Source organism: Phytophthora sojae (genome assembly GCF_000149755.1).
Source record: "Phytophthora sojae unplaced genomic scaffold PHYSOscaffold_4, whole genome shotgun sequence".
In the NCBI taxonomy this organism is placed as follows: Eukaryota; Oomycota; class Peronosporomycetes; order Peronosporales; family Peronosporaceae; genus Phytophthora; species Phytophthora sojae.
In genome coordinates, this window is record NW_009258118.1 from 5,862,852 (window position 1) to 5,888,134 (window position 25,283).

The following is a 25,283-nucleotide window of genomic DNA, read 5'->3' on the forward strand; positions in this document are numbered from 1 at the left end:
GTACCTAGCCACCCACCTCTACAACGATTGCCGGAGCACCATGGCCCCGCAAAAGCTAGGATCTGCCGGGTAATGCAATCTGAAAAGTAGATACTATTTAGTAAGTTTGGAGCGGTACGAGGACAAAACGAGTTTTAACTAAGAAGTACAAATGCAGCAGCTACAAGACCGAAAGTGTGACCGCAGGAGACACTTACTCTATGTATGTGGTATAGCCCTCAATCATACCAACCTTTGGCATTGAGCAGACTATTTTTTAGAAATCCTTAAATTTCAAACCTTCTTCGGCACGACTACATTAATGGCCCCACGGCCACTACAGCTGGGAGGGTGTATACGGCGCGCATCTTGGCGCTAGAAGTCGTGGTCTACAGTTAATTTTCAGGTTACAAACAATGCGAAAAGAAAACAAAACGCAACGTTAACTACGATACAATATATTTAATGCTCCAGGTTTCTCATAAAGGTATCGCCCATGAAGCTGATGTTGTAAATAGGAAAACCTTGCAAGCATTACTCAGCAGTGATATGTTACCAATGAGGTTATATGTGTCATTGCGAGTGTTCATTCTGTCCAGCAGTAGGACAGGCAACAAGTGTGGCTAGGTTAGAGATCTAGCCCCACGTCTCCAAGGGGAATTCCCCTATCCATGTTCGTACGGAGCCTCTGCTCCAAGTGTGGTCTCATTCTCAAATATACCTTCCTCAAAGGACTCGAGTCTCCGGCGCTGTCGACTCTTCTCGGTGGTCTTGCTTTTCTGACCTCCTTTAGCTGATAGTTCTTCCTCTCACTTGCTAGGGCAAGAGAGGCGACGACTAGTTAAGCTTGGAGGTTGCTTGAGTGGCTTTCTCAGCTTCGATACCTAGCGATCGACCCCAAGCTACACTGCCTACGGTAATTAGTCTGACCTAGACTATTTTTGATTAGTTTTTTTTTTTACCAATATTGATGGTAACTCTCGACATACAACTACACTGCCTCCGGTAATTTATCTGTGTGCGGAAATAGTCTATGTTCGAAAAAGGTCTTGGTCAGACTATTTATTGTACTGGTCAAATTGTAGAATTCATAATTAGTCTGACCACTTCAACTTCAAAATTAGTCTCTCCTGTGTCATGCGGGTAAGGGTGCAAGGCTCTCATCACCACGACTGACCCATTACACCTTTTTCTCCTTTGCAAGTTTTGTTGTTGTTTGTGGTTCAAAATCCAGGGAAAAGGTTTTTCCTCCAGCTTGCTGCAGAGGCGGTGAAAGCCGTCAACCTTCAAAGGGACAAAAATGGCATGTCCTATGCGCGCAAGGCGATGATCCGATGTGGAATTTCACTTGGAATTGATGGTACCTGGTCGGTTGGCCAGCTCTACCCGCATCTTCAAGATATTATCGCGAAACATCCCGAGCATTTCGAAGGTAAGTCGGTCGATGAAAACTCCTCTTTCGTGTGTGTTGCTTCATAAGTAGTCTTAGCAAAAATATAGTCTAGGTCAGACTATTTATTGTCTAAGAGCAATGAACCATTCAGTGGTCTTTCCGACTGATAAGTGAGCAGGATTGTTTCAGGCTGGTCTTCACCTGAATTACAGCCTATATCATATGGCCTGGTGTCAGTATTTTAGCCAATGGAGCAAGTTGGTTAGGTGAATGCGTTCCGACACTTTCCGACAAATATTTGTCGGAAGCCTGGCCTAACTATGTATATGTCTATACTAAAGTCAAGTACAGAAAATATTTTGCAAACACTTTTGCCGTTCTGACAGCTAGGATGTGTCCTAGAATAGGACGTATTAGAGTTTTGATTGGTGTTCATTACAAGATTCGCGACCATGTCCAAGTGTGTCTTCGACGCGGGCCCCCACACGCGACGCAGCGGCGGCCAGAGATCGTGACCACAACGGCGAGCGCGGAGCGCGGTTCCTGCACACCTCCGTGCACGCATCCAAGGGACCGGCAGCAGGACGTCTCGCGCATCCGCCGTGGATGGGGCACGCCCAGCGTGCGCGGCTGCAGGAAGCTGCCCATCGACGCGAAGACGGTGCGTGTGCTCACGATGAGCAGCGCTGGGGTTGTACTACAGGAGGGCATCGGCAAGAGTGGCGTGTCGGGCGAGATGGTCAAGAGCGAGCAGGAGCTGGAGAAGGCTATCCTGTAACAGGGTTACACGCACAAGTAGCTACAGTCACTTGTAACTCTAACATACACGACGTCTGTTAGAGGTTCGAAAGACTTTCTCGACCTTGGTGTAGACACACCAAAGGCTACATACATTTACGATCACCACGACGGGTGGTCCATAGAGACTTAGGATTCCTATTGGCTGAAAGCAGCATCTTTTAGCCAATGAGCGACATGCATAGCATTGGAATTGTGCCAACCAGCCGTTGGCAGATTCCTATCTTAGAATATTACATTTAGAGGAAGTCAGAAAGCATAAAACAAAAATAGCAATTCTCATTTTAACCGAAAACATTATTTGGATCGTTAATTTAGAGTAATCTATACTCGGAGGTCCGAGTATAATTAACTCTAGTTTAAACTAAGCTACGTTTCCTCGTACACGTGCGCACACGTGTAAGCTAAAGTAGTGAGCCAAAGTAGGCCCATTACACCTGGTAGCACTTTGTAGTCCGTCCAACGACCGACTACCTGAGTTCGTACGTCACCGTACGAACGCGGAGCTGAGAACCTTCCCATGGATACAGAGGTGCCCATGGAAAGCTCCACTACGCCTGGAACTCACGTAGCACGCGCTGACTGTCCCCACCTGTCGGATCCAGAGTGGGAGGCCCTCCAACGACTGTCAACAGTCATTGGTGAGGCGGCTGTAGCTACGATGCTGCGTACGCTAACGCCGACAGAGCAATACGGTGTTGCTCTGGGTTTCATCCTGAGCGAGCACACGATGTTGCTGCTACTCTCTCCTCCGTTGGCTTGTCGAACTCGACACAGCCATTGTGGCTCGACATATCGTCGACCCATCGTCGAAGGTTGCGTTCGCCATGTCATGTCTTGGCGGACGCGCAAGAAGTTGGGCGTATGGACGCCGACTCTCGGATCCTATGTGCTTTAGCACGTACGAGAGTTTCAAGGATGAGCTCAGGCTAGCGTTTGAGCCACCACGAAACGAGTTCCGGTCAAGGGCGGAATTCCTCGACCTGCAGCAGGGCAAGCATGATGTCCATGCTTACGCTCAGAGAGCTCGGTACTTGGTCTCGAACATCGTGACCAATCCGATCGATGAAGACACCAAGGTCGTCACATTCATGAAGGGACTAAGAGATAGGCCTGTGAAGACCTATCTCTTCCATGACTACCCGAGTACTCTCGAAGCTGCAATTACTCTTGCAATGCAGGAGGAGTTTAGCCTGCGGCAGGCTAAGCTGCATGCACATGTGCCGAGGCCACAGCCACGCCCGGTAGTGAGGACGGGAGGCCCAGAACCCATGGTCTCTCGAGCGCTGCAACTGCTGGACCCCAGCAGTCGCATGGAAACAATGTGCGATGCTACCGTTGCGGTAGAGTCGGTCACTTTGCTCGGGAGTGCATGGCCCCCTTGCACCAGCAGGGTGGCAATCGCGGCGGTGCCGGGCACCGTCGCAACCAAACAAAAAACGCTGGACGCCAGTAGGCGCGGGGCGCCCTACTGGTAATGCAGTTCCGCGTGTCGACCTTGGACACGCGACACTGAGGACTGCAGCCCCCAGTGAGGTTCATTCTCACTGCAAGAACCAAGATGACAAGCCTGACCTTGTCATCCTGAATGTGAACTCGATGAGAGCAAGCAGCTCTCTCCGTACTTGGTAGATTCTGGCGCGTCGAAGAACTTTGTTCGACTGCGAAGTCTATCAAGGCTTGACTTCGAGGATTCAAAGATACCTCGAAGTATGTTGGAAGTACGACTGGCAACGGGTGCCGTTGTAAAGACCGAGAAGCGCATAGTACGCGTGCGCTTCACGTATGAAGACCAAGAGTTTGTCGATACCTTTATCGTCCTGGATCTGGACGATAAGTTTGACATTGCATTGGGCATGCCGTGGCTTGCACGGCATGATCCGGTCATAGATTGGGAGAAGCGCACTCTCGTGCGCTTCGGTCGCGACAGCGGAACAGTGAGCGATGGCCCTGTTGCCGCTACGCACACACCGACAGGTGCGCGCGACTCGTCACTCGAGACAGCGCCTAACGCCGCTGTCCCGGAGCGCCCTGGGCGCGCGCGAGCACGCGCGCAAGAGCAGCAAGCGCCGGCGTCGCCGCCGACGGCTCAAGGAGAAATGTGTTGATCTCGGAGGTCGACACCCGCTCTTCAGCGAATCAGGAAGAGTCTCCGACCTCAAGGGGCACCGATGACGCAGGCGAGTCACACGCCTCAGCCGTGGAGGCTGACGCGAATCGGATTGGATCAATTTTGGCCAATAATGAGAGCCAAGGTGACGAGGCGCCGTCGACTCCGGGAGTCGATGGCTTGGGTGAAATTGATTCGTCGGCTCGGGGAGCCGACGCACCCTACGAAATGGGGGTCTCCGCCAATAACAGGCGTCGAGGTGAAGATGGCGTGTCGGCTCCGGGAGCCGACGCTGCAAGCGGTGCGGACGGTTGCAAACGTCCCGCACCGGAAAAACGTGCATGCTGTCGTGCCGCCGGGCTGCACGACGAAGCGCCGGGCGACCAAGCCGGGCTTGAAGTCGCTAGCCCGCCGGATGAACCCGCCGGCGGTACTGAAGAAGAACACCCGTCCACGGTGGGCGTGGACGAGGTCAAGAACCAAGCGGAGCCGGGCTCCGCAAAACAAGAAGACGGCGCATGCGAAGGTCGCTGCGCAAGTCTCGGCCTGGGGCCGAGGCACTACAAGAAATGTCTGCCGGACAGGCGGAGGCTGAGAAGCCGGATGTCGAGACGCTGAACGTCTTGACGCGTACCTGTACCGGGTTCCGGTACATGGAGATGACTCTCGCTAACCCTCCGACGCAAGCGTCGGAGTTGACTTCGCTTCCAGTCATGAGCTGGAAGGGCTTCGCGCGTGACTTGCACGATGGACGCATCGAGCAAATATGCATTCTCTCGGACGCCGAGAGAACGAAGAGCGAGAATGAAGTACTGAGGCGGTTCTTTATGGAGACCACCACTGAGAGCGAGGAGACTCTCAGTGCGAAGACGAAGAAGGAGCGCTTTGAAGAGCAGAGCTGGGACTCGCTGAAGACGAGTCCCTTCTACGAGATTCTAGGAGGACGCGGACGTACTTCCGGAAGAGATCCCTGCGGAGCTTCCGCAGGACAAGGGCATCCAGCACGAGATTGATCTCGTGCCGGGCACGAAGTACTGTGTCACGCGGCAGTGGCCACTGCCGCGAGAGCAGGTCAAGGCGATCGAAGACTTCTTTGAGAGTCGTCGCAAAGCTGGACAAGTGTGGGGATCGAAATCCCCGCACAGTGCTCCGACGTTCTGTGTCAAGAAGTCACAGGGCGGCTGGCGCATCGTTCATGCGTAGAACAAGCTGAACGATGCGACGATACCGGCGCAGACACCGATACCGCGATATGATGTCATCATCGATTCGATGGCCAGGAGCACTATCTACAGTGCTCTTGATCTGCGCGATGGGTTCTATCAGATCCTCATGCGTGAGAGCGATATCCCTCTCACGGCTGTGAGCACGCCGAGCAGCATGCTCTGGGAGTGGCTAGTGATGCCGCAAGGTCTGAAGAACGCCACTGCGACCTTCAACAGGTGCGTGACGCACTTGTTGCGCTCGGTGCGCGACTTCGCACCGAGCTACTTCGACGATGTGTTCGTCCACAGCCGAGCTGCGGACGGGATGAGCGACGTTGAGATGCACAAGGTGCATCTCCGGAAGCTGCTTGCGCTCATGCGCAAGCACAAGCTCTATGCGAACCTGAAGAAGTGCATCTTCGGGGCGAGCGAAATACCCGTGCTCGGGTGTCTCGTTGGGAAGAACGGTGTCCGCCCTGACCCTGAGAAGGTCAGAGTGATCAATGAGTGGCCGACGCCGTCGAACGTCAAGGAACTGCGGCAGTTCCTTGGCTTGGCCACGTACTTGGAAAGTACGTGAAGGACTACGCGGGCATGATACGCCCGCTGTCACAGCTCCTGAAGAAGGACGTCGAGTGGATTTGGACTGCTGATAGTCAGCAGCCCTTCGATGCAGTCAAGCAGGGCTTGGCTGAGGCGCCGATCTTGGCGGTGGCCGACCAAGGTCGCCCGTTCCACGTTGTGTGTGACGCATCCGACTTCGCAATCGGATGTGCGTTGATGCAGCACGATCACGAGGGTCGTGATCGTGTCGTCTACTACCAATCGCGCCAGCTGAAGCCAGCTGAGCGCAACTACCCGGTACATGACAAGGAGCTCCTTGCCATGAAGTACGCACTCGCGAAGTTCCGAGTGTAGCTACTCGGAAGCAAACCGTTCGTGGTCTACACAGACCACGCGTCGCTGCGGACGGCTGTGAAGTCGCCGCACATCTCGCAACGAATGGTGAGATGGCTCTCATTCTTCGCAGAGTATAACTTCCGGGTTGAGTACAAACTCGGAAGACTCAATGTGGTGGCCGACGCGCTCTCGCGTCGACCTGACTACGCCACGACTAATGCCGACGTCAATGCCATTGACGCCATGCGATCGAGCACCCCAACGTCGTCACTGTTGGACGACGTGAAGGTCGCGTCCGCGCACGACGCGGACGCGAAGCTCTTGCTGGCCTACGGCTCAGCGCCTTCTGACCAAGCTCGACAGAAGCTGCCGAAGCATCTTCGTGCTCGTGCACACCGTTATCGGGTGCACGACGGGTTATTACTCTACAGTGCAGTCGACGACAACGCGGTCCGCGTTGTCGTGCCCAATGGCCACGACCTGCGACTCAGGATCATGTATGAGTATCACGATGCACCGACTGCGGGGCATCCGGGCCGTGAGAAGACACACCTTCTTCTCACGCGAGACTTATACTGGGCCCACCAGTACAAATGGGTGCGCAAGTACGTCCGTGCTTGCGAGGTTTGTCAACGTGTGAAGCCTGCGCCTTTCGCGCAGGCTCCCTTGCAGTCCCTACCAACTCCACGAGAGTGTTGGCAGTCCATGTCTTGGACTTCGTGTTCGGTCTTCCCCCGGACAGTCAGGGGAACACGGGCATTGTGGTCTTTGTTGACCGCTTCAGCAAGATGGTACATCTTGCTGCGGTACCCGCTGAAGTGACTGCGAAGCAGACTGCACGTGTGTTCGTCGACATGGTGTTTAAACACCATGGCATGCCGATCGACATTGTGTCGGATCGAGACCCGCGCTTCACTGCGGACCTTTGGCAAGAAGTGTTTACACTTCTTGGGAGTCAACTTTCGATGTCGACTGCGGACCATCCGCAGACAGACGGGCAGACCGAGCGCGTAAACCGCGTGCTCGTAGACGTGCTTAAGAGCTACGCTCACTCGTTCCAACACTGGAGCGAGTGCCTGCCGATGGCGGAGTTCGCCATCAACAACTCGGTGCATGCCTCGACCGGGCATACACCCTTCTACGCGAATGCCATGAGGCACCCACACCTCCCGAGTCTACTCGGGATGGTGGCTCCTTCCTTAAGTGGGGGAGGATCTCCGACTGCACCGCAGCAGCCGCAGAATGCCGCTGACACTTGCACAGTATCAGCCGCAACGACACGAAGTAAAGCCAAGAACCGCGCGTCTGTGCAGGGCACAGACGCCGACAAGCGCACGAAGAACGACCACGAAGACCAACGCAGAGGCAGGGCCTACTGCTGGAAGCGAGCTGAACGAGTTCAGCTCGGACGCAATCAACTTCGTGCAGCGCAGACAAGCCGTCATTCGGTTTGTCCAAGACGCTATAGCAGCTTCTGTTGATCGACAGAAGCTGAACGCAGACAACGTTGGCTGGGGCAACACAAATGAATTCAAGAAGGGTTCATTGGTTTTGATAGCTACTCAAAACCTGCCTAAATATGCTGTTTCCAACTTTGGGGCGAGCAAGCTCGCTCCGCGCTTCATCGGGCCATTCACGGTGTTGGCACGGTATGGCAACGCCTACACGCTAGATATTCCATCTAGCATGTGCCTCCATCCGACCTTTTACGTCGGGCGGCTGAAGCCATACCGGCAGCACGAGCCACCTAACCCGGCTGGCCCGAAGTGGAAGCCCCAGCGGGAGCGAACTTCTGCTCCAGCGCGTGAACGCGCTGGGACAAGCGCGCGACGCGAACTCCCACGTTGACAGAGATGTCCGACGCGGTCTGCAGGCCTGAGCGACTTGAGCCCTCAGGATCGCCACCTCCTGCTTTAGAGCGGCGAACTCCCGGCTCTGATGCTGCTCCACAGCAGCGACCCGCTCCTCGAGCGTCGGGCCAAGGTCAACTCCAGGTTGACCATACCCGGGGCGTGTTCCCACCCCCGCCGCATCCGATCCGCGACGCCCGCGGCTCAACACGCTGGATTGTTGAGCGTATTGTGAACCATAGTATCCCGAAATCGAACCGGCAACCGGTTCGTTATCGTATTCGTTGTAGCGGGTTTCCGCCCCACCAAGATACATGGGAGCCGCGGGACGTCCTGCTGCAGGACGTTCCGGAAATGGTGAGGGCGTACGAAGCTCACCACGCACTGCCGGCGCGTAGGTAGTGCGAGCGCTTTAGTCGCCTGCAACGCCCGAAGTCTTACGATCGCGTTCCTCACGTGTCAGGAACTTGGCACGGAGATCTTTGAGACTCGCTGGTACACGAATCGTCGCGTACCCGTTTAGGTCGCGGTCGCTCAAGCGCGCCGCACCCGGAAGACACAACGTGCACCGTTGGCCTTCGGGCACAGCGCATGGAATACCAGCGTCCACAGAGGATCTGTGGAGCTGCTCCAGCCGCCCGCGCGTCGAGAATGTCTCCAAGCGTTCACGGGCATGCTTAACCCGCTCGCGGTAAGCAGCCGGTTTCTTGTTGAAGTTCTCAACAAAAGCATTCCAACTTTGACAAAATGCCTGCCAATCAGGCACTTTGCTGCGAGAAGAGGTTTTCTTGCTGGAGAAGTACCGGAGCTCGTGGAAGAGCCCGATGTAATAATCGCGCATTTGATTCGTTAACGGATCAAAGTGCTGATCCTCCGCCACAGCATCGTCGTGGATGCCGCTGCATACGTACAGCGGGATTTCATTTGGAGGCACGGTGTTGCCCACACGGTCTGCGATGTCTGACGCAGACGGCATCCACGGATCGCGCGCTGCTCAGGCAGCGCGCGGAGAGCTTGAAGACACCACTTCACGCGGGGAGCTTAAAGCCCCAGCAGCAGAGAGCGGAGTGTCGCTCTCGCCGCGTGAACGCTTCGAACTCGAAGCGTCCGAGTCGTCTCCTTCACGAGGGCGTCTCGACCCGGCATGCGGGTCGAGACTATCGCTGTCGATAGACTCCTTGCGCATGCTTGAAGTCTTCCATCTCCATGTCGCCGTCCCCGTAGTCAATGGGGTCGTTGACTACAGAGGGGAACCTTCGAGGACAATCTCCGGTTGGGTTGTCCCCGCCGCAGCCTTGGCAGCAAGAGCGTCACGTTTTGCTTTGTGACGCTCGCGGTACTCGGGGATAGAGCGAGTCTCTATCCCGGCGGAAGTCCAGCGCCGGCCTCGGCGACAGCAAGCTGGCGGAAGAAGACGACGTCGTCGTGGCCGACACGGAGGACATGGCCGAGAAGTCGTCGAGCGACGCGGGCTCCGAGCCCAAGGCGGTGTCGCCACCCAAGCATCTGACGCTGGCACAAGGTCGTGAGCGTGCCCAAGCGTCGAAGGCGGCTGCCGCTGCGAAGACCGAAGAGGCCAGGGCGAAGAAGCGTCCCGTTTCCAGGTCGCCTCGCGGTTCCAGCTCCAAGCTGTTCAGCGACTCGGAGTCTGAGGACGAGGAGGGTGCCGTCCATGAACCCAAGGAGCTCTCCAACGACCTGACGAGCAGTAGGAGCAGTACCACGTTGCGCGTTCGGGGGCACACGCCAGGCAGTCGGCTGCCGTGACTGCTGTCGAGTCTTCGTCAGGCGGTAGTGCCACGTATCCGCAGGGCTACTTCCCGCCCGAGCCTGGCACTGGTGCGCCGCACCCGGCTCCTCGTGGCCTTAACTGCGGGTACACCTCGAAGGGTTCCTATGAGCGTGCTCTCGTTGAGAAGGAGCCACTCTTTCTTGGCGACATAGAAGCCGCCCGGTGTGTGCTACTAGCACCACACAAGCTCACACTGAAGGAGTTCACCACGCTTCGCAAGAAGCCGGAGGACAAGGGTGGACTCCATCCTGTGTGGGGTTACCACTGGGTCAAGCCGAATGAGAACATGACCTGGAACGAGGTGGAAGACCGCTTCAGGTGCTACGTCCAGCGCAAAGGGTATTCCGACCAAGAGTTCAAAGAACTCCGTGAGGATCGCACTCTGTCCGCTATCGTGGACTTGCACGAGCTCCGCATCGAGTTCGCTCAACTCGTGAGCAAGCGCAAGCTCCACTCGAAGATGGACGAGCTGAAGCAAGAGGCGAGAGCCAAAGCTCGTGAAGAGCGTGGGCATGGTGCGACTACGTCTGCTACCGTGCCCCGGGTACCGGCCAAGAAGCCAAGGACTACTTACGAAGCTGCCGCTGCTTCTCGTCCCATATCGTAACAGCGTTCGGGCAGTCTGCCTGGAGCTGCTCAACGGGCTCCCACGAGTTATCCAACTCAGGGTGACCCCTCCACTTCACGAGCAGCTGGCGCATGCCATGGAGCCGCCGCTCCTGGACGACTCGTTCCACGTGGTAGTGGCTGCCCATTACGATCAAGGAGGGCCGGCGGTGGCCTCGCACGGCCATGGCTACGAGGCTGAGGCGACGCAGCCGTATGCTGGGGCCCCGAGTCAGGTGGTGGCCCTGCAGCAAGAGGAGATTCGTCTTCTCCGGGACCGTGTGTACGTCCTCGAGATCGCGCTTGGCGTCGGCCTTGGTGGCGAGGCTGCCGCTCGTGCTGGTCAGCCTGGTGCCGTGGAGCGGCTCCGTGAGGATGTTGCCTCGCTCTATCAAGAAACTCGCAGTCTCCATGGCCGTGTGGATCGTCGAGCCGACCTGTCGTCTTACGACTCGCTGCAAAACCAGCTCGCTGGCCTTCGGGCCGAGCTTCATGGCCACGCGCCGTATCTGGAGCAGCAGCAGCCCCACTCGTATCAGGCCCAGTTTGGCCAGGGCTCGTACGGGCCCCCTGCGTATGCTGCTCCGATGTACGCCGCGCCGTCTTACGACCAGCGCGCGTATCAGGCGCCTTACCGCGACCCGACGCCGCGCTTCGAGGAGCTGCGCTCTTCTCCACCGGGCCACCCACCGCTTCCTGCGTGCAGGCAGAGCCAGAGGGTCATGGTACCTCTTAAGACGACCCACGTAAAACGTCGGGTGAGTCGTCATCGACTTGGGCAAGTCTATGGTGTACGCCGCGCCATGCCGGCTGAGGACCGTGAAGGGTCCAATGAAGCGGTGCTTCAGCTTGTTGCTCTCGACCAAGCTAACAGTGTTTAGCGGTTGATTTCTAGTATCTAGGAGAACTAAATCCCCAACCTTAAACACGTTCATGTTTCCTCTTCCATTTCGGTCAGAGTACTCCTTCTGTTTATCTTGGGTTTGCGCCATGGTGTCTCGCACCCTGCTGAGTATGTTCAGCCTGTCTTCGGCAAACGAGGACAGTTGCTTCCGCAAGGCGGCTGGACTCACGTCCGATACTTGGGAGGAAAAGGTTTTCCGAGCCTCTCCCCCACTTAGGACCGAAGTCCCGGTACTGCCTCGTAATGTGAGCGGCACCTGAGGGTGGCGCAACCCGTTCAGGTAAAAGGACGTAAAGCCCGTCGATGCATGTACCGCATTGTTGAGTGCGAACTCAACCATGAGCAAGCGATCAGCCCAAGAGCGGGGCATCTCCGCGCAGATATGTCCTTGAGCACGCGATTGACGCGCTCCGTCTGGCCATCCGTCTGCGGGTGGTCCGCCGTCGACATCGACAGTCGGGTGCCGAGAAGGCGAAACAGCGTCTGCCAGAACGTAGCGGTGAATCGCGGGTCTCGATCAGAGACAATGGTCTCGGGCAGACCGTGGTGTCGGAAGACACAGTCCATGAACAGGCGAGCGACCTCGTCGCCAGTGACGGTGTCACGAACTGGAGCAAAGTGGGCCATCTTGCTCAGACGGCACACGAAGGCAACAGCACCAGTGTTGCCACGGTCTTCGAAGTCCGAAGACAAAGTCGAGACTCATCGACTTCCAGCAGTCCGCTGGGACCGGTAGGCTCTGCAATGGTGCCGAGGCGTGACCGGCAGGCTTCACGCGCTGGCACGTCTCGCACGTACGGACGTAGGTGGCGACCCATGACGCCACCAAAACATCTGCGAGACAGACGCGTATGTCTTCTCACGGCCGAGATGGCCACTGGATGGAGCGTCGTGCGCCTCCATCAGGATGTCGTACTTGAGATCCTCGTCGTTGGGCACGACAATACGGGGAGGATCCTCGGGCTCGACCCTATAGTGGAGCAAACCGTCAGCCCACTCATAACGGTGCAGCCTTGCACGTTGTCGGGGCGTGAGCCACTCGGCCTTGGCTTCCGAGCCAGCAGCCAAGAACCGCACAAGAGGTCCATGACTGGCATCGTCTCGGTACCCCAGCCTGATGCGATCATACAGATCCGTCGTGACCCGACTAATATGAGCAAGCTCGTAGTCGGGTCGGCGCGACAGCGCGTCGGCAAGCACGTTCAACTTGCCCGGCTTGTACTCGACACGGAAGTTGTATTCCGAGAAGAATGACATCCAACGCGCCATCCGCTGTGAGAGATGCGGCGTGTTGACGGCAGTCCACAAGGACGCGTGGTCTGTATAAACGACAAAGGGCGTCGAGCCCAGGAGGTGCACTCGGAACTTGACAAGAGCGTACTTCATGGCAAGTAGCTTCTTGTCGTGGACTGGATAGTTCCGTTCGGCTGCCTTGAGCTGCCTGGACTGGAACAAGATGACCCGTTCGCGGCCTTCATCGTCGGCCTGCAATAGCGCACAGCCAATTGCGTAGTCAGACGCATCACAGACTACGCTGACAGGCTTCGTCTCGTCCGACAATGCCAGGACTGGCGCGCGTTGTAAGCTCGCTTTGATGTCGTCAAAAGCATCTTGATGGCGACACCCCAGCGCCAGTCGACATTCTTCTTCAGGAAATCCGACAGGGGCCGTGTCAGCTCGGTGTAGCCTGCACTATACTTGTGCAAGTTGGCGAAACCCAAGCACTGTCGTAGGTCCTTCTGCGACCGAGATGGCGGCCAAGCCGCGATGGTTTTCACCTTCTCCGGGTCCGCCCGGACCCCGGCGCTGCTGACGAAGCAGCCCAGCACCTTGATCTCCTCAGCTGCGAACACACACTTGTCGATGTTGGCGTACAGCTTGTTCGCCCGCATGACTTCGAACACACGTCGAAGGTGCCGGAGATGCACCTCCATGGCCGTATGGCCTGCCTCGGCACGGCTGTGGACGAAGATGTCGTCAAAGTACGTCTGTGTGAACGCACGCAAAAGTCGGAACAGTTGTGTGACCAAGCGATTGAACTTTGCCGGGGCGTTAGAAAGCCCCTGAGGCATGACCAGCCACTCCCAGAGCATACCGCTCGGCGTGCTCACAGCCGTGAGTGGGATGTCGCTCTCGCGCATCAGGATCTGGTAGTATCCGTCCACCAGGTCCAGCGCACTATACAGCGTGCAGCCGGCCATGTTGTTGAGCAACACGTCCTTGCGCGGGATCGGTGTCTGAGCAGGCACTGTCGCGCTGTTCAGCTTGTTATAAGCATGAACCAGGCGCCACTTTCCGTTCGGTTTGCGAACACAGAAGGTAGGGGTCGAGTGCGGGGACTTCGACTCCCGCACCATGCCTGCCTTCGCCTTGGCGGCAAAGAAGGCATCAATGACTTCACACTACTCCCGGGGAAGAGGCCATAGCCTCGTGACACAGTACTTCGTGCTCGGCACGAGATCGATCTCGTGCCTGATTCCCCTGTCCGGAGGGAGATTGGACGGCGGATCCTTGGAAACCACGTCCTCGAACTCCTTCACCAAGGGGTACACCGGGTCCCGGGGGTTCTTAAGAATCTCAGAGCCCATGCGCGACGCGCGCTGTCTCTGGAACTCCTCCAGGACGGCCTGGTCCATGACCGAGGACGAGTTCAACTCGGCCGACGTGGACTCCGGTCGGAGGAGAACCAACTCTGCGATCTCCCCGGCCTTTAGCTCGGCCAAGAAGTCCTCCATGGCGAGCTCCTCAAGGTTCAGCAACTCGGAAACCTCGGGCAGAGCTGTAAGCTCGACAGCTCCTGTCTTGACCCGACGACCGGTCACGCCGTCGAAGATGTGATAACACTCTTCGGCGGCTGGAGCCTTTGCTGGAGGCTCGGAGTCGCTGGCGACTGGCGTCATCGGCCACACGACTAGGCCCGGCTTACGACGTGTCTTCGTCTCGTGGCACCGCCTCGACGGCACCACCGATCTTCTCGATCTTGTGCGGAATTACGTTACCCGCCTTGTTCTTGAGCGGAACTTGGTTACCCACACCAGGAGCGCTTCCAGCGACTCCCGCATCAGTTATGGTCTGAGTGACCTCCTGTGGAACTATGTTACCCACATCGGAAGCGCCTGCGGTGCCTTCCTCATCAGTTACGGTCTGAGTGACCTCGCGTGGAACTTGGTTACCCACGCCAGCGCCAGCGGCGCTTCTCCAGCAGCCCTTGCTGCCTGCGGTACTTCGTTACCCGCGTGTGGACCTACGTTACCCACCTGGTAGGTGCTGTCCGGCACCTCCACTCTCAGGCCTTGTCCGGCCCGGTCGGAGTCGTCGTCAGTCTCGACGAACCCCAAGAACTCATTAGACGCTGCTGCGCCCTGGCGGCCCTCGCGGGCGCCCCAGCTGCTGCTAGAGGTGGGAACATGACTCACCAAAGCTCTGTCAGAGCGTGGGGGACGGCTGGCCCCGATGGTCTTGCCGCGCCAGTCGATCCAAGGCTCATGTTTCTCCAGCCACGGCATGCCAAGCATCAAGTCGTACTTGTCCATGCCTACGGCCAAGACCGGCTCCGTGCTGTCAAAGTCCTCGAACTTGACAGTGGACCCGAGGTACTTCTACCACCGTACCATCGGCCAGTCTTACCGAGACCAGCCGTTGCCTTTGCTTCCACGTAGCGCATCGGCGTACTTGTCGCGATTGCGTGCGACAGTCTGGCGGCGCGCAAAGTTCTTGGACGCCCCAGAGTCGATCAAGATTCTCAAGGGATGATCGTATCTCGGTACACTCGCGTGCACCACAAGCAGCCCACCGCTGCCCTTCTCCGCTTCGAGAGTACAGAGACTCTCAGGGGCTAAGTCCCCATGGCGTGCGCGACCCGCACGCCCTCATGAAGACTTAGTGTTTCCCCAGTAGGGCGCCCCGCCCCTACTGGTGTATGGCGTTCCCCTGGTTCCTAGGGCGCGGCTTCTGCCAGCGACCCCTAGAGCCAAAGGGCTTCGAAGAGAACTTCTTCAGTCCTCCCGCGGGACAAGCACGTTTCATGTGCCCAAGCTTACCACAGCTGTAGCAGCGAATGTCGCTCTGCTCGGCCATGCCCAGATCCATGGGAACCGGCCCGTTGATCGCTCCATTGCCGGAGTTACCATTAGGCGCACCACCAGAGGCAGGGTTGCTCTGCCATACCGTGGCGGGGGTACGAGCCTGCTTGTGGCTGTACTCCTCCTGGAGGGCGATCTGAATCGCCTCCTCCATAGTGTTTGCTTGCACACGGAACAGTTGCGTGCGGGCAGGACCGACACGCAGACCGTCCATGAACACGGTCACCTTGATGTGTTCAGGCAGGGGGTTCCCCACCAAAGAGGCCGTGAGCACTCGCATCTCCTGGATGTACTCATGCAGCTCGCGCCTTCCTTGTTTGCAGGCGAGGAAGCGCGAACGCTGGCGGTATTCGTAGTTCGCCGGAAGAAACGCGGCCCGCAGCTGCTCGCACAGCTGGGACCATGATGCGAAGCATCCAGCTGTCGTCGCTTCGCGCGTATACGCCCAACTCTTAGCGCAACCACTAAGGTTGGAGAGCGCAAAGGCGACACGGAGTCGCTCGTCCGAGACGAGAGGCGCGTCCATCGCGAGCTCAACCTCTCGAACCCAGAAGTGAAGGTTTTCTCCTTCCTTCCCTTCGAAGGGGTGAACCTTCAGCCACAGGGGCTTCGGTTGCACCGGCTTCGGCGCGGCCGCAGTGGCCTGCAGCCCTTGAACGTGGGCGATGAGCCCTCGCTCGTAGGTGTCGAACGCGTTGATACGCTCAACCTGCTCAGCCGGCGTCGCCGCCGCTAAGCTACGCAGGGCATCTGTCCCAAAGATGCCTGCCATCTTACGAACGGACTCGTACTGCGAGTCGTTCAGATGGGGAAACTCCGTACGATCCATCATGGCTCACTCGATGAGACCACAGAGGATTCAGGTAGTCCAATCTACCCGCGTAGGCGTAGGATTCACTACAAGTGCTACCAAGTGTGACGGGGCACACAGCACTTCTTAACAGTGGAAGCAGGAGTATACAAACTCCAAGTGAACAGCCGTTCACGTGTCCCTGGTCTGAAGGAGACGACTTGACTTGAAAAGCGGTAGATCTAAGACTGAATGTAGTTATAGGTTGGTACAGATTTGGCCTGCATACAAATCCTAAGTTCCCTATAGTTTGTGTCATACAAAATGTATCTGTTGGCTCTGAGGCCACCTGGGTCACTATCCAGGGGAGTGACCGATGTAGTCATCCCTGAATAGTGACAGAGTCACTATTCCATGTAACCCCGTTACAGATGCTGCCCTTCTAATTGTTTCGGTACGGCACCGAACAGTTAACCCTACAAGCCCTGAACCGAAAAATATATGCAATGCATGTAACAGCCATTTCGAATGTACAGAATGCAATAAATCCATCAGAAATGCAATGTAGCTGTCGAGAATGCAATGCATCCCCACTGAATGGAAAGTAGCCGGTGAGAGAATGAAAAAAAAAAATTCGAGAACGGAGCAGCACTCTGACGAACTCTGTCATACGATGACGGAGGAGAGTTTTCTCAGCGCCGTAATTTGCCCAGCACTGGGAAGGAGCGACACCCGGATGGTTGGCATTCTTCTCCAGCGTGGGTCGCCGTACCAGCTTCGAAGCGCGTTAAGGAAGGCAGCGAAAACGACCGGAAACCGCGACAGTGTGAAGCTGCTTCTAGACACTTGTGCAACAAGAAATTCAAACGGTTTGGCTTTTCCGTTCACTGTCGGTATGGCTGCTGGCAACGCGATTTCTTGCGGCGATGTTGACCTAGCAAAAATGCTGCTCAACGAATGTGATGGATCTGGAGCGGGTAAAGCTCTGAAAATTGCAGTGGCGACCAACCACATCAAGTTAGTTGAATTGTGTGCTGACAAAAGTGCCCAATTATAACGGGGGCACTGGTCCAAGCAGCTCAATACAAGCAGTGGGTGTTTTGATGAAGTACATCGACGCCAGCTCAATCTTAGGCGCGCTAGAGCAGCTTCCTTCTGATGTGACTGTCGCTGCACTCAAGCCGATTTTGACCAAGTGCGATCCGAATTTGTTTCCAGATATTTTCACGAGTGCTGCAGCACGAGGATGTCGTGGTTTGGTCGAGTATTTGCAGAATGAAATGGATACGATGTCTATTCGCTGTGCGCTAGAAGCGGCGGCAAGGAATGGCCAGGTGAAGGTCGTTGCCTTGCTTCGTGGGCTCGGTGATGCAATAGGCATCGGCAGTGCCTTGGTGGTTGCGAGAGAAGTTGGCTGTAGCGAGGTTGTGCTGCTGCTGACCGGCAAGAAGCCTCGATTGGTGTGATGGATCAAACTACAGTAGTGATCATATGGACATTAATCGAGTGAATTGCTGCACAACATGCTGGGTTATGTCTCCCTTTGGTATGCATGAACGGCGAAAAATATGCAATACTAGTAGTACTACATGTGCAGTAGTGGAACACTCATTGTAACACTACTAGAGTTACAACTCGTAGTGGCTTTATCAAATTGATCGCAGCTTCGAGTTTCTCGTGAAGACATTGCAATGCATGCTATTTGATCGTTTTCACTCGAATTGCACAAATAAATGGGAAAAATGAATAGTTTGCTCGAATATTTGACGTGCTGGTAAGAGCTCCCCCACTGCACCATCGGCTCTATCGTGTCATCATACAATTTGAATGTCTTCATCACCTTCGCGCTTAGCAGCCTCCACCCCGTGGCTGCTGCCGCGGATAGATCTCACTGTGAGCTTTTTGATTATCAGTGTGTTGACCGAGTACCGAGAACCCGGCTCGCCTGAAACCTCCGGTGCAAAGTGAACGTGTCTGTGGAGCAGCTCAGGTGGGAAGGTTCGTTCGTCGAGCATTACGCGTGCAATGACGTGAGGCGTCGAGATGTCGTTCAGATGATTCAGTTTTGACCCGAATCGTGGCAGCAAAACGACGGTAGTGAGTCCCGCGGCGAGCACGACGCACCCGGCCACCGTGAGCCAAGCGTTCAGCTCCGGAACTGAGATCCACACTGCAAGCGGCTGCACATTGGCACTGAATGTCAGCGTGGTCCTTCCCTGCCCACGTGGTATTGTATCGATCGTGACGCCATCTTGCAACAGGAAGAAGAGCGCGGATGTGTACGTGGCCTGCAGCGTGTGCTCCATGTAGTAGTGGTTGTTGATCACAAGTTGTACCCGGTCCTCCTGAAGCCCACAGGCCTGCTCACTCCAGTTTGTCGAGTCGGGATGCCATCGACCCAGCCCCACATTGTGCGGGAGAAGCATGTCGCCAGCTATGACGGAGTACCAATCACCGCCCTGATGCGGTGGCTCGTCCACTTGAATGAGAGTGAGCGCTCGCTGTCGTTCGTCGTGCAGCTTCCCATTGTAGTTCGGAGCCGTGAGTAGATTCACAGGCAGCGCGTTAACTCCAGCAACCAAGCGCTGTTCTGGTTGCGCATCTGACGCGCTCAAGTCGACACTCAGCCCGTTGCAGTCGCCTCCATCAACCAGACACGCAGCGTCGAACTCGTTGGCCAAGTCGCTGACGTTCCAGTGTAGTCGACTCACAGTAAACGAGTAAAGCTTGCGGAGATTCGTCGCAGTCGAGTCGATCATATAATCCGCGAGACTATCATCCGTGATGTTTGAGACTAGTTCATCGGCAACCAAGCGCTTGGCGACACTGACGAGCAACATCGACGTATTCGAAATGTTACTACACGGCTGGAAATTGTACTCGATCATGGAACTCTCGTTGAAACGAATCGTCGACTGAATCGTCTCAGAGCCGTCGGAGTTCACACAGACTGCGAGCGCGTTGACCTGTACGGGCGCGTCGTATAGCAGATTGTAGAGCACAGTCGATCGCGGTGGTAGAACGGTTTCGGGGAATAGACATCGTTTCGACCACGGCCCGCAGTTAAAATTCGAATTAAGCCACGAGCGACGGATCCACATCCACTTCGAACGTCAGGGCGTCGAACGTGATGTTAGGAGCCAAGTCAACGTGTGCGAACTCCGCACTGATATCATTCGGGCTGAAGTCGCTGGTATCGAACTTGCTTGACAGAACGGGCTCGATAGCCTCCAGTAGCCACTTCTTCTTGGTCGATTCGCTTGCTGCTGGGTCGGCTGGGAGGAGCGTTAGCAGTTCAGCAGTTGGAACTTGGCGTTGGGATTGAGAAGCACTTGTAGGGTAGACGTCGGCGACGTCAGTAGGCACTTCATCGTTCCATACAGCATTCTTCCCCCATGGAATGAACTCGCTGGACAGGAACATGGCATTCACGACCAAATCAGCAGCCAACGACGCGTCCATCGGGAGGTCTTCACTTCTTACCTCAGCATTGGCACCAGCATTGGTCGCGTTGAGGGTGAAACGAAGGGTAGACGCTTCGAGCGCTTCAGGTAGCAGCCGCGTCATCCTCTCCCGCTGCGGGAAGCCGACCTGAAGTACGTCGTTTGGGAGGAAGATCTGGAAGTTCTGCGTCGTGAGGCTCCAGTCGCAGACAGGAGGCGACTGGATCGCAGCACGCGGCTGCACCAGAGTCCTCAGAATCGTGTTGGCGATGGGTTTGTGCGCAGTTGACTCAGCGACCGAGTGCGTCACGTTTGAGCTGTCGTTGCTGGTTGTATCGTCGACGACGGAAGACAGGTCGCTGCTGGAGATTGCCGCCTGGACTGGTAATTCGTGTAGCTGGATGTTGAGCGCGTTGAAGCTGTTGCCGATCAAGTAGCCGATAACGGCGCTGGCCAATCCTGCAGCCGAACGCGCCTTTCAGCTCGCATGAAAGCCGCAGTGAACGCGTACAACGCCGTGATCTGCGCAGCCAGTCCGATGAATATCTCTGAGAACTTGCTCAGTACCGAGGCCACATTACCCGAGTACGAGTTGTAATTGTCGAGGAGTTGGGTCTGTTGCTTGGCGTTCTTGTCGCTGGCGTTGAACCGGCCGAGCTCCAATCCGAGGAGGAACAGTAGCGTCAACCCGACGATGGAGACGATGACCGTGAAAGTGACGAGCGCCAGGCGGAGTCAGGTGACTCCTGGAGGATGACGACCGACGAGGACTCGGCCTTGAGTACGCGGCGCTTGACTGAGGTGGGGGACGCCATAGCCTCAAGAATGTTTTCAAGCTTCAAAGATCGCGGCGCTTGGTCACTGGTCGCCTGAAAAATGGCTTCGGAGTGGGAAGGGTGGCTTCCGTCCCAGGATCTGGTTGTCTCGGATCCTCAGAATCCGTCCTCCTCTCAGCTCGCGCTTCGTCTATTGCGGGGACTTTTCTTCGCGATGGTGACTTTCGTCAAGAAAGCTTATTGCCCCGAGCCTGAGACTGCAACGCTCTACGCGTTCCACATTGGAATGTCTTTCGTGGGTCTCATCACCATGTCATACGTCATTGGTGAACTCGCGAGTCTTTTCATTTCCTATATCGGACTGCAAGTGGGGTTCCGCAAGAATTACATCGCCGTGGAGCTTTACATGGCACGCCTTCGTCTCAGTGATCGTCTGAAGACTCGGACGTACGCGTTTATGACGTCTCTCTGGTCGTCGCATGCTGGTGTGAACTACGAAGAACTTCTGGCGGAAATGCCTAAAGCTATCCGTACGTCGTGCGTGCTTCAAGTGTCCACAAAGCTCCTTTCGTGGTTCATCATGAAGGTCATCGCCCCTGTTTGCTGGGACGAAAGCCAGAGGATGGACGAGTTCACGCGCGCTCTTGCTGAACGCTTGCGCTTCGAGTGCTACCCACGCGATGAGAGTGTTGTCACGGAAGGAAGTATCGTGCGAGCCATGTATTTCGTGATCAAAGGCCACTTGAGCATGCACAGCCGCTCTCTCCTGGATCGACCGGTTTGGCAGCTACTTCGGAGAGCGTCGTTTGCTGGGGTGCACCATCAGCGCTTATACTGTACGGACCGTACGGGCCTGTGATCTGCTTTCTCTGAGCTCCGAGGCGTTTGTTCAAGTGCTGCAGGGGCACCTATTCACTCGTCTCGCTCTCAATTTGTGTGAGCGTGCGTACAAACACGTAAAGAAGCAACACATTGCGTCTTGCTCGAGAACTGACATGGAAGAGCGGACAAGGAGAGCGATGAGCTTCCTGCCAACATCGATTTGATGTTCAAAGCTCGACCGTCCGTGAAGAAGATGAGTACAGGCTGGTACTTTTTCATCGGATTCCGGGAGAGCACGGCGTTCGCTTGTTTCAAGCCCTTCTCATAGTACGTCCCACCACCACGGAAGTTCACGCATCGCGTTGCAGCCTGCTCAATCTTGATTTTTTCATACTCGAGAGTGCCCTTATCCCCAAAGGTAATTACCGAGACGATATCTTGACGACAGCCGCACGACATCCGACCTTGCAAATAGTCCCGGACTCCTCTCACCAACGCTTGCCACGGACCGCCTTTCATCGACCCCGAGCAGTCCAAGACGAAAACGTGGTGCAATATACGAGCGGAGGCGGCATGCGAGCACGTAAAACGATGGCCGTTGATGTACGTCACACCATCTCGCTCCAGGAAGGGAACGGATGCAGCAGGTAGATGCCAGACAGGGAGATCACAGCCGGAAGGTTCTTTCTCACGCCCTTTGTGGTCCGGTGCATTGCATAAGTACGGACACTTAGTGAACAGCGCGCGCTCTGCAGGGGACGAACAAGGGTCTTCCCACCCGATCGTTCTCCAGTACTCAGCATGCAACACTTCATCAACCTCGTGGTCTGGGGCTGGAATCAACGCAGTTTCGCAGTGGCGTCGGTGATCCCCCAAAGCCGAGTAGACACACGCATCAGCACTCTGGTAGCACTTGAGGTAGTGGACGTGTCCTCGTCCGGCTGTAGAGCAGTACAAACTGTACATTTCGGCGCTACCCTTCTCGCCTGCGGTGTACTTGCGGTCGTCCCAGCTGATGGTGCTCTGCTTAGCAACAAAGTGCATCTTGCGCATGTTGCCGTGTGCAGCAGAGTGCAGTCCGTGGTGTCCGAACGGTTTGGCGCAGTAATACTCACAGGCCACGCATCTCGCGTCGCATCCATGAGGGGCTACCCTCCCACCCCACAACTTCTTGGCACACGAGTGCATACCGCCGTGGCTTGTTTGTCCAGGCTCCAATACGATGGCGCACTGGTTGCGTGTTCCAACCATCCGCTTCGATCCATACTCGAAATTGTCGAACGAACCGCTGAACTGACGCGTGGAGACTCGGACGCTTTTGCTGCATATGCCATTCGCCTCACAAACTTTACTGCATACGTGGCTTGAAGCACACATATGCCGCGCATTTTCACTGCTGCCCGAGTAATACCCAAGCAAGCGTCCTTGTTCTTGGGCAAGTGTTGCACTTAATCCAGGATTTCCATGAAAATGGTTTGCGGAATCGCAACGCTCCTCACAGCTTTCCATCTCGCACGCATAGGCGCACTGCGTCTCCACACACTTGTGCACAGTCTCCGTTCAACACGCACACCCCTTCACAATTTGGCGCACTGCACAAAATACCGCAAATGTGCTGCTTGACGGAGCAGCGATGATTTCCGTCATGCCCCGCCATCTGCACGCAAACAATTTCGCAGTTCGAAGCATCCGCGAGACTGCATACAAACCCGCAAGTGTGGTCTCCCTTTCCGCAGTCGCACGTTCCTTCGTGGCCAGCCTTACCGGTACAGTGAGGAACCTGTCCACGGTGCTGGTAGCTCTGCACACAGTACTCACAATAGCTGCGACACACATGAGTCATGCCACAGTTGTGCTTCTCCTCACCTGGGGAGTGGCAAGCTGGGCGCGTACACTGGAGTTGGCACTGCGCGCACCCATGACCACACCTCTTAAAACGCGTCTCGAACGGGAGAAGTCGAGCTCGCTCGATGTTATCCCAATCATCCGCAAATCGCTCAGGTCCCAGGAATTCCTTCACCCAGACAACAGCCTTCGATTTACGACAGCAAACCAAAAAAGACAGCATGGCGTCGAAATTGGTGTAGTCTGCCGTGGTGATTTTTTCTTCTGCTCCCTTCAATATCAGCTCCAAATAGTGTTGAAACAGCATCGTGATGGCATCGTAGATAGACCCTGTGTCCGCTGTTTCAGCGCAGACTGATGGTCCAAAATCTAAATTCTCGTCAATCGCTGCTAGTGAGAACTGGAGGTTCAAACGCTTCCAAGATTCAGCAAAATCGGGGTAGTCATGGCATAGATCTTCGAAAGAAAGCATTCCAGCAGCACGCTCGTTCTTTGAATCCGGCAGAATTCCTGTGCGAATGATACCAGGCAGATTTCGGTGAAGCTCCTTCATCTGAAGTTGTTGCGCGGTTTCTTCAACAGTGGTCCAATCCAGGATCGAGATTTTGGCCAATACCAGTCGGATAAAGTCGTGGAAGGCTCTTCCGCTTCGAAACCCATGCTCCGATTCGCCCTGCTGCGTAATAACTTTCTTGACCAACTTCTTCGCGTGAAGTAGTGACTCGTAGTAGCCAGGAGTCCCTAACGGAGGGGAGCAATTAATACTCACTTTACCCGAATACATGTTCGTTAGGAAGTTTTGCCCCGACGTGGCTTTGAGCAGGTTCCTGATTTTCCCCGTAAACTCCGAGAGGACATCTCGGCCATCATTCGGGTTAATGTCCTTCACACTCATGTAGAATATTCCTCGGAACAGTCGCTTGTCTTGCTTGAGTAGATCCATTCCCTTTTGAAACTTGGTGAAAAGCTTGTCAATTTCTTTGTCAAGCCGCATTTCCATCCGGAATATCGTGAACATCGACAGCGACGCATTCAGCACCGCAAGAAAAACATCTTCTTGATCTGTTCACTCGAAGGACCCCAGACCTTCGAAATCCAGAACGACAAGCAAACCATCTTTCATGATGCGCAGTGTCATCCACGCACCGTCAGTGCAACGATTTCCAGCGATGGCAAACGAGGACCCCGTTAAGTGATTGAGGAAGTAGCTTTTCCCGGTCGACTGCTTTCCCATGGACGTGATGACGACGACGCGACCTTCCCACGCCGACAAAAGTGGCGACAAAAGCCCAAATCGAGTTGATTCAGCAATATCCGCTGACTCCTGCTCCACTTCGGCTACATCGAAAGATGGGTCCAATCCATCTCGTAGCACTGTCAGCGCGTTTGCCTCAGCGCGACAGATTTGAATAGGAAGAAAAGTAACGAGCGTCTGGAGGAATGCCACCATGGATTTTTCACTCATATTCAGACCCAGTAAAGGGGTACACCGCATGCCAAGCCCTCTCGAAAGATCCAGCCCTCGCAACGGTTTGTTGACAGCCATCAAGTCGCTCATCAACAGTGACAGAAAATCGTGACAATCTTCTAGAGCACCATTGACGTCGTCACAGGACTGGCAACACACAAGAACAGAAAGAGGTGGCGGGGATCCATCTTCCAGCAGCCCAATCACTGGGAACTTCTCGAAAACGTGATAAAACGTGTACAGCCAGTGCTCCTTGCGCAGACACTTCTCGCCGCTAGCATCCTTTCCAGAAGCCTTGGTGTCGTCATCGTCATCGAACTGCCGCATGCTGTAGGAATCGCTACGGACAGTCACGTCAACGGAAAATGCGTGCAGCTTTCTTGCTAATGGATCGAAAACAAAAACATGTCCGTTCACACACTCTGCTTGCACTTCGTTCGTCAGAAAAGTGTCTCCTAGTGGCGCAACAGGTAGCTGGCGATAGGCATCAAGAGCAACGCACGACAGTTTTCCCTCAAAA

At 55.7% G+C, this 25,283-nt stretch overlaps 7 protein-coding genes across 7 annotated transcripts; 4 read left to right on the forward strand and 3 right to left on the reverse strand.

Moving 5' to 3' along the window:
* Positions 1–1,763: 1,763 nt before the first annotated feature.
* PHYSODRAFT_256492 (hypothetical protein) lies at positions 1,764–2,150 on the forward strand (the record flags this gene model as incomplete). The annotated part of the gene is made up of 1 exon (XM_009529220.1): positions 1,764–2,150. One exon carries the CDS (start codon positions 1,764–1,766, stop codon positions 2,148–2,150), a length of 387 nt encoding a protein of 128 aa, XP_009527515.1.
* Positions 2,151–8,132: 5,982 nt separating this feature from the next.
* Positions 8,133–9,421, reverse strand: PHYSODRAFT_332247 (hypothetical protein; the record flags this gene model as incomplete). The annotated part of the gene is made up of 4 exons (XM_009529221.1): positions 8,133–8,252; positions 8,291–8,619; positions 8,692–9,195; positions 9,268–9,421. 4 exons carry the CDS (start codon positions 9,419–9,421, stop codon positions 8,133–8,135), a joined length of 1,107 nt encoding a protein of 368 aa, XP_009527516.1.
* A 20-nt stretch (positions 9,422–9,441) lies between these two features.
* On the forward strand, positions 9,442–11,514 carry PHYSODRAFT_256508 (hypothetical protein; the record flags this gene model as incomplete). Its single annotated transcript, XM_009529222.1, has 4 exons — positions 9,442–9,455; positions 9,588–9,943; positions 10,024–10,542; positions 10,649–11,514. 4 exons carry the CDS (start codon positions 9,442–9,444, stop codon positions 11,512–11,514), a joined length of 1,755 nt encoding a protein of 584 aa, XP_009527517.1.
* A 5,998-nt stretch (positions 11,515–17,512) lies between these two features.
* PHYSODRAFT_301116 (hypothetical protein) lies at positions 17,513–17,875 on the forward strand (the record flags this gene model as incomplete). The annotated part of the gene is made up of 1 exon (XM_009529223.1): positions 17,513–17,875. One exon carries the CDS (start codon positions 17,513–17,515, stop codon positions 17,873–17,875), a length of 363 nt encoding a protein of 120 aa, XP_009527518.1.
* A 348-nt stretch (positions 17,876–18,223) lies between these two features.
* Positions 18,224–20,667, reverse strand: PHYSODRAFT_332250 (hypothetical protein; the record flags this gene model as incomplete). Its single annotated transcript, XM_009529224.1, has 4 exons — positions 18,224–19,375; positions 19,494–20,301; positions 20,364–20,489; positions 20,561–20,667. The coding sequence occupies 4 exons, from the start codon at positions 20,665–20,667 to the stop codon at positions 18,224–18,226; spliced, it is 2,193 nt and encodes a 730-aa protein (XP_009527519.1).
* Positions 20,668–20,728: 61 nt separating this feature from the next.
* Positions 20,729–21,487, forward strand: PHYSODRAFT_332251 (hypothetical protein; the record flags this gene model as incomplete). The annotated part of the gene is made up of 1 exon (XM_009529225.1): positions 20,729–21,487. The coding sequence occupies one exon, from the start codon at positions 20,729–20,731 to the stop codon at positions 21,485–21,487; it is 759 nt and encodes a 252-aa protein (XP_009527520.1).
* A 344-nt stretch (positions 21,488–21,831) lies between these two features.
* On the reverse strand, positions 21,832–22,701 carry PHYSODRAFT_457203 (hypothetical protein; the record flags this gene model as incomplete). The annotated part of the gene is made up of 1 exon (XM_009529226.1): positions 21,832–22,701. A coding segment is annotated over one exon (870 nt), but the record flags the coding sequence as incomplete, so codon positions are not given.
* Between the last annotated feature and the right edge of the window lie 2,582 nt (positions 22,702–25,283).